The following is an 11,210-nucleotide window of genomic DNA, read 5'->3' as shown; positions in this document are numbered from 1 at the left end:
CCACCAGCAGCAGTGGTAGTTTCTCCCGAAACCACATTCAGTCTCCAAGCAAGAGAGGGCATGTAGATGAGCAGGGAAAATGCTGTTGGGCTGTTGGAGGGTGTCTTCTTTCACACTGCCCCTTCTCTCTTGTACTGGAATGCGGCAAAGCAGCATCACCACCTGCTCAGATGGCATTTCATGCACGTGCATTCCAGGAAACAGCACAAATACTCGAGTCACAGCAGGCCCTAGTGGGGTCAGCAGATAATGGATTAGTGATTCTCCAATAGTCGGAAAGTTTCATAACTGCTTAATAGGAGTTCGCAAATATTTGTCATCATGTTGATTATCTGTGTATGTATTTTTTAACACTTAGGATAAAATTCTGTTATCTGTAATTAATTCCAACTATCATGTTTCATCCAAATGTTAAGAATGATCATTTGAAAAGATCTTGTTGTCTTTGTCTGGGATATGAATTTCTTCCCACATATGCAATTTCATGCCTAATTGCTCTCAGTCCCTTTTTGCAGAAGGAAAAATTAAAACAAAACAACAATAACAAAATACATTGTTTCAAAGCTCCAAATTTTAATCCTGATTTTGGAGGTTAAAATTTAGTGACAGTTCCAAATATTGATTATAACCCATGGAAAAAATGATTTTGTTTGTTTAAAAATATAGATGCTATCATTTAAATTTTATCTTTAATAGTTCATTGACTTTACATTTTACTTAAACATTATCTTTACTCTTTCTTATGTTTCAGATAATGCTATCCAAAACACAAAACATGCATTATTTACTAGCAAAGTAGCAAAATGATATAGTCAGTAGACATCATGAGTCACATTTTCAGTTCATTTTTTGAACTGAATGCCCTCCAGTCTTTTGGAGAAAACAGATGTCTGAAACTATTTTTTTCTAATGTATTTATTTAACCCCATCTTCATTGTCCTAAAATGTACACACACACGCACGCACACACATTGCACGTTTATAAAATATGCTTTTGAAACTAAAACTTTTAATGTGTATGTATCCCATAGGGACTTTAATCCGCGTGGTTTCATTTGGTGATTTATTCAGATTTAACTCACATAAATACATTAGCTAATGTTGTAAGATACCTGCTAGGTTTCTGTTTTGTTTTTTTAAAGCCCCTTTAAAAACAAATGTTTAATAAGTTCTTTCAGAGAGAGAGGGAAGAGGGTAGGGGGGTAGGGCAGAGAAAGAGGGTGAGAGAGAATTCCAAGCAGGTTCCATGCCATCAGTGTAGAGACCAGAGCCCAATGTGGGGCTCAGTCTCTTAGTTCATTAGATCATGACCTGAGCCGAAATCAAGAGTTGGATGCTTAACCACCTGAGCCATCGAAGCACCCCAAACCCTTATAATTTTCTAAGTGATAAGAACACTAGGAGTGCCTCTTGTTTTTATATTGGTCTTTGACCTTTGTTCCTGATACAGAATTCCTGAAATCCTTGTAATTTCTGGGGTGGTGAGAGTGTCTTTTGTTCTTATGAGGTGATTCTGGGTGGACTTCTGGATGAGAGCTGGTCATTGGAAAGATCAAGCCATGCTTAGAAACTTGAATTTTCAGCCCTGCCACCCATTTTCTTGAGAAAGGAAAAGAGCTGAAAATAGAGCTAATGATCCATCGTGCCTACGTGATGAAGTCTGTATAAAATTCCATAAGTACTGGGCTTGGAGAGCTTCTGTATTGGTGAACACATGGAGGTGTTGGGAGAGTGGTGTGTCTGGAGAGGGCATGGGAATTCTTCATCCCTTCTCGTATACCTTGCCCTACCTATCTCTTCCATCTGGATGGACATCTGTATCCTTTATTATATTGTTTAATAATCAATAATCATTAATTAATTAATCAAATCCAAGGAGGGGATCTTTGGAACCTCTGATATATAGCTGGTTGATCAGAAGCAAAGGTGATAATCTGGACTTGTGACTGGTGTCTGAAGTGTGTGTGTTGGGGGAGCATGTCATGTGGGACTGAGCCCTTACCTATGGAATCTGATGCTATTTCCAGGTAGATAATGTCAAATTGAGTTGAATTCTTATTTTGCTGGTGTACTGAGACTTGCTTGCCGATGGTGTGGGGTACACTACCCACTCCCACCTCCACATATTTTTGAGTAAAATATTGAATTAGAAAAATAACAAAGAGGCATGAGCCAGCATAGGTAGCCAATGTGAAATTATTGTAGAATAAGTCATTCCTAATGCAAGATTTTTGTTTTATAATGTGGTTTCGCAATTCATGTTAGGCTCAATAATCTTACCGTGTTGTCAACATTGGGAAGGATAATATAGGTATTATTTGCTGAATGAATAATAAAGTGAAAGAATTAGTGGATGGTAGTATAAAACAACAGATGATATATTGTTAAATTCTTTAAATGGCATTGAAGTAGAGTTAGCCTAAGAAGGTAATTTTTTAGTTGAAGTATAATTGACACATGTTACATTAGTTTCAGGTGTACAACAAAGTGATTTGAAAAATCTGTGTTATGCTATGCTCACCATAAGTGTAGCTACCATCAAAGAAGATCATTTTCAAAAGCACTTGTCACTTTTTTTTCCCTTAAGAAAAAGAGTTTTTACACTTGCCTTGATTCTTATACCCCAAATAAATTAAAGAGCAGGCTGTGTGCTGTTTGACCAGGGCTCTACTTCCATGTCTCCACTAACGTCTTGTTTACTTTGTTGGGTCTGGGACTTGATTTCACCCTCCTTGCAGGTGACTCAGTTAGCTTGTTAGTGTTTCATGGATGCTGGAAGAAGAAATGAGATTCTTCAGTCAGAGACAAAGAGCTTTCTTACTCAAGATATAACAAGCAGCATGAACATCACCATATTTACAAGCTTATATTGCCTCAAATTCCATTTATAGGAAATGACCCAGATGCATGCTACACACACACAAAGGATTTCCATATCAGCTAAGGTACACTAAGCCTGTTGAATCCATTGCTTTTATTTTACTTTTTGTTTGCAATCAGCTTGCTCTTTGACCCACCTTGAGATATTACCACATCCTGCTACAAACATAACCCTGAGAAATAGCTCAGGAAAAGAAGCATTAGGACCTTGAATTCTGACACATCCAGAAAGACCTTCAGGAGCACTGAAGAACCAAGGAAGATTCTCTCTCCCAACATATCTTGTGGTAGTTTCACCTTCACATTGACTTCTCCCATTGGATGTTATCAATATCTATGGGGGGTAATGATATTGCCCCTGACAGCTTTCTGGAAGGCTCTTAAGCTTCCCTGTGGTTGGACCGTATACAAATTAATCACTAGAGCTGAGGGAATGTCCTTGACTCAAGCCTAGGTTTTGTACCCATTCCTGATCTGAGCTCTGTGTTACAGAGAAAAGATTACTCTGACTGTCTTAGATCAACCAGCTTATCTGTGCTGCTGGGGTGGAAGGATCAATCTTACTGAATCTGGTAGTTACTGCCCAATGGGGGACAGGCAAGATGTTAGGGAGACAGGCACGAAATATTCCATATGGTCTCTAAGTGGTAGAATTCAAGAATTTTGCTCTCTTCCAGATTTTTTTCCAAGTCAAATGAAGTAAGAAAAAAAGAAAAGAAATGAGAACTCTTTGACTCTCTCTTCTACACCTTTATTCCGGGAAATCATATCTAGTCTTTCATTCTACTCATAATGAGCACCAGTTTGGCATCAAGATTTGTATTAGACCTGGGGATACAATTTCCAATAAATTGGGGACATCTGCTAATCTCACAGGGTTAATAACCTAGTGTTGGGTTCAGACAATTTAAGAGACCATTTGAATGAGAGGGAAAGTGCAGAGTGATGGCAGCACATGGAAGGAATACCTGTGGGGGAGGAGGGTTAGGAAAGGCTTCCTGGAGAATGTGACCTGTAATCTGAGGCCAGAAGGATGAGTAGGACTTATCAGGTGATCTATGTGTGGGGTGGACTAGATAGCTTAGAAGAATGACTTAGTAGATGGAACCAAAAAAGCAGGTTATAGAAAGGAAAAATAGTTCTGTGTGTCTGAGTCATAAAATTCAAGGTGAGAGATGAGGTGGGAGAAGAAGTGAGGAATGGGGGGCAGAATGTGTTCTCTATGCAAAGGAGTTTGGGCTATTCTGGAAGTCCTTGAAGACTTTATTATTATTTTTTTAAACTTTTTTTTTCATGTTTATTTTTGAGAGAGAGAGAGAGAAGGAGAGGGAGAGAGAAAACAGGGGAGGGGCAGAAAGAGAGGGAAACACAGAATCCAAAGTAGGCTCCAGGCTCTGAGCTGTCAGCACAGAGCCTGATGTGGGACTCGAACTCATAAACCACGAGATCATGATCTGAGCCAAAGTCAGAAGCTTAAGCGACTGAGCCACCCAGGTGCCCCAGCCCTCGGAGATTTTAAACAGAGGGATAAAACAAGATAAACGTTGCATTTTAGAAATTTCACCCTTGCTGTAAAGTCAAAAATGAGTTGAGGGTGAAACAAAGCTGGGACAGATTAGTTAGGAGATTGCTGAAACCAGGGCCAGAGATGGAAATAACCACAGTAGTGGGAATGGAGGGAAGGGGCGGATTTACATTCTACTTATAAGTTGGATCCATAGGTCTTAATGAGCAGTTGGATATAGGAGATGTGCATTAGGGAATACACAAATCATGGAGATAGGATGGCAATGATAAGAAGAGGCATTTTAAATTCAGGCAGGCAAAGGTTCAAATCTCTACCATGTAGAATCTAAGACTGAGTTAATTACCAGTAAAAGGGAGACACTGATAACTACCTAGCATGGTTACTTTGAAGATAAATAAAATACTCTATGTCAAGGTCCTGGCCCAGATTAAATCTTCACATTAAAGCAATATTTGAGCCCCTGGTTGTCCGGAGGAACTGGTTGGTTGGATGGAGAAGCTATTCCTCGAGTTAGCAAATAGGAGTGTACCTGCTGCAAGTAGGGATGAACTGGACCTACAGAAGGTTAAACAAATAGGGTCATTTTTCTTGCACAGTAAGGAAACTGGAGGTGCACAACTATTGGCATTAATTTTATCAGCACTGGAGTCTTTGCAGTTTTCTTCAGCTTTACCTCATGGTCACAATATGGCTACCCCCGTTCCAGCCTCCAGCATCACATTTACATTTAAGTCAGGGTTGAGGGGAACCAGACATAAGAGAAAGGTAATAAGTTTGCCGATTATCCTGAGATGGGAAACACAGGAGGAAAAGCAGAATTTGGAGGAAAAAAAAAGGAACTTGATTTTGAGTATACAGAGTTTTAGGTTTCTGTGATAGGTTCACATAGAAACAGGTTTAATGAGCAGTTGCATATATTGGCCTGGAGTTGAGGAATTGTATCTGAGATTGAGGGGGAAGGTTAAATTCTATGGGGTGAATGAAAGAAGCCATAGAAAGGATGTAAAGTGAGAAAAGTAGACGGGGACATAGCCCTGGAAGAGAACACACACATTTAATGAATTAGTAGAGGCTGAGGACTACCCAAGGCCAGAGAAGAGTGGCTAGAGATGCAAGAGGAAAGAGCGTGTTGTGTCCTCGAATCGAAGCCCAAGAGAGAAGACAATCTAAGGGGGACATGGTTAATAATCTCAAGTGCTCACAAAAGCAAGGAGGTAGTAAGTGACCTTGCCGAGAGTTTTCCCTCTTGTGGGGATAGAAGCTAGACTGAACTGGGTTGAGGAACAGGAGGGACACGAGAAGGTGGAAAAAGAACATGTAAAAAGTTCTTTTTCTTTTGTTCTCAGAAGTCATACTTTAGGATGTCACTTATAAAATTATATTTTTTCAAAGAAAGACTTTGGGGAAGCCAATTCACCTCTCTGAAGAGAATCAAACTTGAGATGCCTGTCTGGTCCTCATGCCCTTCAAAGGGTCTCTTTGAGAGCCAACAGTCTCTGGTTATGTTGTCTTCCTTACCCCAGTGAGAAAGCACAAACAAAATCACTTGACACGTTTGGCTTCTGGGGAACAAGGCTGTATGGATGTTCACTGCACAGTGCTTCCTAGTACTGAAACAGGCAGAGCGTCTGGAAGTCAATTTTGTTTGGTACCACATGTAACACAAATTACCGTTCCCTACAGGGATGAATGTCATGGAAAATAAAAACATTATGGGAAAATAAAAATGTTCCATTTGTACGATTTTTGGTAGATTATATTCAGATTTTAAAACATTGAAATCAACTTTTATTTTGGACCACCCAGACTCAGGAGAAGTGATGAGGGATTCTAAAAATAAAAAACTTGTAGGTGACATTGTATGTAGTTGGCTATTTTGGTTTAAGAAGTTTCCTTCCTGCTGAACAGGGAAGAAAATGAAACGCTTATTTAAATTTAAAGCAATCCAAACCATTCAAGAGCGCTGTTAAAAGAATATAATTTCCAGGGGGAAATCCTTCCCCTCACCTTTTCTTCTCCTCCTTCTCCCTCTCCTCCCCCACCCCCCAACCACATCCTCCGGCTCTAAAATGTATATACCCATCTGATAGTTCAAAAAAAGCACTTTTCAGAGTAGGAGGTTTTGAGGGAAAAACTCAAATGTTTTGCTTTCTTTTATTTCCTCTTATGGGATTAGTTCTGCAGGCCGTAGACAGTAAAAACTTAGAAAAATAATAATTTCACCCACTTTCACTCCCTTTTGTCTGTTTCAAACGTCAATGTGGTTCTTCTTAAAACATTTATTTGAGAGAATGGAATTGTCTAGTAGTTGAGCTCTCAGAGCTCATATTGGGAGATGACACTCGTGGCCTGGAGATTAAAACCTTCACGTGTTCTCTACTATTTGTATGATTATTTAATGAAAGTTTTTCAATCATTCTTGAAGTGCTGGCATTAAATGTGAGTGCTAGGGAACTCTTGCTCCACCGCCCCAAACCCGCCCCAAAAGAGGACCTTCTGCGGTGAGCGAGTCTCCTTCCCTTGCTTGAAGTGGGCTGAACAAAGGAGCGTGACGCAAAAGTGGGCGGTGTCCTCGATGCCAGGGAGCGCTTCTGCCTCCTTGTGAATGATCCTATTAGCTGCGCTAGTTCGCGGCAGCGGCGGCCGGGACGGCGGCCGCAGCAGGAGCTCTGCCTCTGCGCTCCCCAGCCCTGCCTCCTTGGAGGCGCCTGGGGCTAAGCACACAACTCAACCGCACGGAAGCCTCGTCTGTCTTTTCAGGCTCTTCATGCTACCCAACTAAAAGGAGAAAATGGGCACGGGGGATTTTATCTGCATTTCCATGACCGGAGGGGCGCCCTGGGGGTTCAGATTGCAAGGTGGCAAGGAGCAGAAGCAGCCCTTACAAGTTGCTAAGGTAGGACCTCCGAAGAGATGTTATCACCGCTCTGTGCTGGGAGGGAATGAAGGCAACCTGTTGATGGTTTTTTCAAGTGCTGATTCAGAAGGTTATGTATTGGTCTGATTTTGGCGCTGATGCTAACTTTTCCCAGGATGCGGGTTTGTTCGTGTTTCGAAAAAACTTTCGAGTAACATATAGCATATATACAATTAACCAGTAACTGAAAGAAAAAAACAAAAACAAAAACAAAACAAGAGTGCCATATTTATCAGCTGAAGAAAAGTCTAGTTAATCAGCTTCTCTGACAACCGGCAAGACACTTGGGAAGTTTCTTCTAGACAATATAGAATATGCAGTTGCGTTATTGTTTCATGTTACTTTACTTGGTTCTGGCAGAAGAGAAATGCTCAGCTCAGCATAACCAATTAGCTTGGCTTTGGGGGACTCTTACAAAGCGTTGGTAGTGACATTTACAATACAGCATTTCTTAAAAGGCCGATTTGGGACAATAATTTTAAATATATGATGAAATGTCATAAAATCTATTTGAAAGAATATTCTCTTAAGGATTTTACAAATAAATGCAAAAATCTACCATCATGTGTACTCACCTAGTTAAGCGCTCAAAATAAAATTCAAAGACATTAGAAATATATTGTAAGTAACTTATAGGAAACTTTGAAATGCATGTAAAAATGATTTTAAATGTTTTAGATGTTTTTGTTTCCATCATATTGATTGTTTCTTGCTACCAGTTTGCTGGAAGGGATCCGATATAGTTTACATTGGGATTCAGATAAAATAAACTTTAAAATGCATGAAATTAATGCAGACTTTTACCTGATTTGGATACCAAATTGTAGTATTGTATGAAAAACATGTTTGATTAATTTCCTCTTTATAATTATATTAAAAATGGATCTAGAACTTTATGAAATATGTGGACTACTGGCCTTTGTAGTTATTCTTTCTCTTGGCTTTGGCTTTTTTTTTGTTTTTTTGTTTTTGTTTTTTTTTTTTATGTTCACTCTGAGGAAAGGAGCTTCTTTGAAATTTTCTGCTCCCAGGCTTCCATCGAAAAATCCTTTTGTAATGTGATGGTGGAATCCTGCCACCTAGTGAAAATTTCAAACATCAAGAATGAAGCATAAGACAGAGGGTGAAAAGCAGAATTTTTAGAACTGGAAAGTTTCTCAGAGACTTCCAGTTCAACCTGCGGAGTTTAGATAAGAGCCCAGAGAGTTTAAGTAACTTTCCTCTGCTTTAGACTAGCAGTGATCGAAGAATCCGGAAAGGAGGTTTCATTGTGTTGCTTTAGGCGTCCATGGCAGGAAGCATCAGACAAGACAGTAATGACAAATTTGGAGTATGCAGAATTCACAACACTGAACTGGAGTTGTTCTGAGTCTAGAATAGCAGTTGGCTGGCTCCAGTTACTGAGATTTGGGTTCTAATTCCAGCTCTGATCTAACTTGTAGCGGGCCTGTGACAAATCTCTCACCCTTCCTGACTCATCTGTTGTGAGGTGTTCGGGGGTGGGGGGAGAAAGAGGCAAACATTTTGAGTGCTGTACAAAAAGAGAGAAGTAAAGAGGAAATTGTACTCTACCATCAGTGAGGTTCTAATATTGCTCTAGTTTTATTGTCCTAATAGTATGCAACTTTAGAATCACTTGCCTCCCAGTTAAAATGTAGGGACAAAGGTGGCTAGATGCTGTTATTCCAGTAGTTCTTCTGTGGCCAGACCTTAAGAATGGGTTGGGTATTGGGCTTCTCCTGAGTCCTCGATGTGCTTATTTCAAAGTGGACCTATTGTCCCTCTCTCTCTGCCCCTCCCCTGCTCACAATCTGTCTCTCTTTCTCAAAAATAAATAAACATTAAAAAAAATTATTAAAAAGGGAGGTTACCTGAGTGGCTCAGGCGCTTAAGTGTCTGACTTCAGCTCATGTCATGATCTCATGGTTCCTCTGTTAGAGCCCCGCATTGGGCTCTGTGCTGACACCTCAGAGCCTAGAGCCTGCTTCGGATTCTGTGTCTCCCTCTCTCTTTCTGCCCCTCTACTGCTCACACTCTGTCTCATTCCCTCTCAAAAATAAATAAGCATTAAAAAAATTCAAAGTGGAACTATTGTGTGGTGATTTTTTTTTTTTAAGAACTGATTTTGTTTTTGAAGAATTACTAGTGAACAGTGCTTTGGGAGCATTTCTCTGCCGATGATGTCTCTATTGACAGGATTCAGAGAAGATATTACCTGAGTGTAAAAAAATTCGATCCTTCTCTTCCCTCCAAGTCAACTTTCCTAAAATACCCTGGCAATATATTTGTGGTTTTAAAAAGACCATTATTAAAGCATTTGAATGTTTGCTTTAGTTTTCTAGTTTGTGATAGTATAGTTAATTGTTGATTTAAAAGTATTATGAAGTCGTCTGGATGTTTGTCTTAATTCTTGTGTGTGTGTGTGTGTGTGTGTGTGTGTGTGTGTGTGTATGTGAGAGAGAGAGAGAGAGAGAGAGAGAGAGAGAGAGATACACTACAGACTACAGTCTACTTTTCCCCATATGTAAAAAGTGACTAGAAAGCCTTCAAAAGAAGAAAAATTTCTAAGTTACTATGGCAATGCCTACTTTTGTTAGTCTATTTTTTCCACTTAACTCAAACTCACATTTAATTTCTTATGCTAGCATTATTTGTTCTAGAAAACTCTTGGAGCAAAGTGCTTGTCACTTTGTATGTTATCAAGTCTATGACCTCACTGGGATTACTGTTTTTCATTTAAAACATCAAGTCCACTCAGTTCCAGGAATGGTCCCTGGGCTCAAGGTGAAATCAACTTGGCATGGACTTCCTCCTCTCCCGAGTTACCTACAAGAAGGAGGATGGAGAGGAATGGGGTAGAAAGGCTGGGTAGGGATGGTTGCTAACATACACAGTGCTCACAGTTTTGAAGAACATGCAAAGGATGAATTTGGAATTGAAGAAAATATACATTAACAAAGAAAAGGAAATTCCAGACAGTGCTTGAATCATGCTCCCTTAAAATGGGGACACTACAAAGCAGTTCTATAGATAACAAATTTTTGGCTTGTTTTAAAATATCTAGTATTCAGATTTTTTATAATTCTGTATAAAATGAAAATCTAACAAGCTGAAATAATGAAAAAAAAAAGCTAATCTAATGTTATTAACAACGAGTAGAAGTTAAGTAGATTATAATTCCCTATAAATTATAAATTTATAAATATATATATATAAATATATAAATTATAAATATCCTTCTAGTGACACATTTAGTCACTTTTGAGAGATGTTCAAACATTTTTAGTATTTGACTGGCTGACTGAACTGTAGGCAAACTCCAACTTTTAAAGATCACTAACAGAAATATTAATAATCAAATTTTTATAACATTGAAGCTCAAAGCCATAAAATTTGGATTTGTTTCAAGAATAAATTGAACTTTGGGGGCTCCTGAGTGGCTCAGTCAGTTGAGTGTCTGACTCTTGATTTTGGCTCAGGTCATGATCTCCTGGTTTGTGAGATCAAGTCCCTTGTCAAGCTCTGCACTGATAGCACGGAGCCTGCTTGGGATTCTTTCTCTCCCATTCTCTCTGCTCCTTCCCCACTCATGCTCTCTCTCTCTTTCTCTCTCAAAATAAATAAATAAACATAAAAAAAGAATAAATTGAATTTTTACAAGGCCCAAATAATCAGTAACAGTTATCTGGTTTTTAAATGTTTATATATCTTTTAACTTATGGTCTAAATAGATGTTATAGAAAACAAATATCTCTAATACAGAATCATAGGACAATATTCTGTAAGGTATACTTTGAGAATATCATTCATAGAAGTAAATTTATTGAGACCTATTTATAACATAAAACTCCATTGTATGTGTGCAAACATTCTTAGAAAAACTAC

The 11,210-nt window shown here is 39.0% G+C and overlaps 1 protein-coding gene across 2 annotated transcripts in view; it reads left to right on the top strand.

Annotated features, from left to right (window-relative positions):
- The first annotated feature begins 6,996 nt into the window (after positions 1 to 6,996).
- SYNPO2 (synaptopodin 2) overlaps positions 6,997 to 11,210 on the top strand; it is a 172,926-nt gene continuing 168,712 nt past the window's right edge. Inside the window, exon 1 of one of the 2 annotated variants that reach the window (XM_023252846.2) lies at positions 6,997 to 7,304. In XM_023252846.2, coding sequence (XP_023108614.1) covers positions 7,200 to 7,304 — 105 coding nt within the window. In that variant the 5' untranslated portion in view covers positions 6,997 to 7,199. The remainder of the gene's footprint in view (positions 7,305 to 11,210) is intronic. The other variant, XM_006930894.5, reaches the window with a different exon arrangement.

Source organism: Felis catus, chromosome B1, assembly GCF_018350175.1.
Source record: "Felis catus isolate Fca126 chromosome B1, F.catus_Fca126_mat1.0, whole genome shotgun sequence".
In the NCBI taxonomy this organism is placed as follows: Eukaryota; Metazoa; Chordata; class Mammalia; order Carnivora; family Felidae; genus Felis; species Felis catus.
Note: the sequence above shows the minus strand (reverse complement) of the source record. Positions and strands in the feature narration are given on the sequence as shown.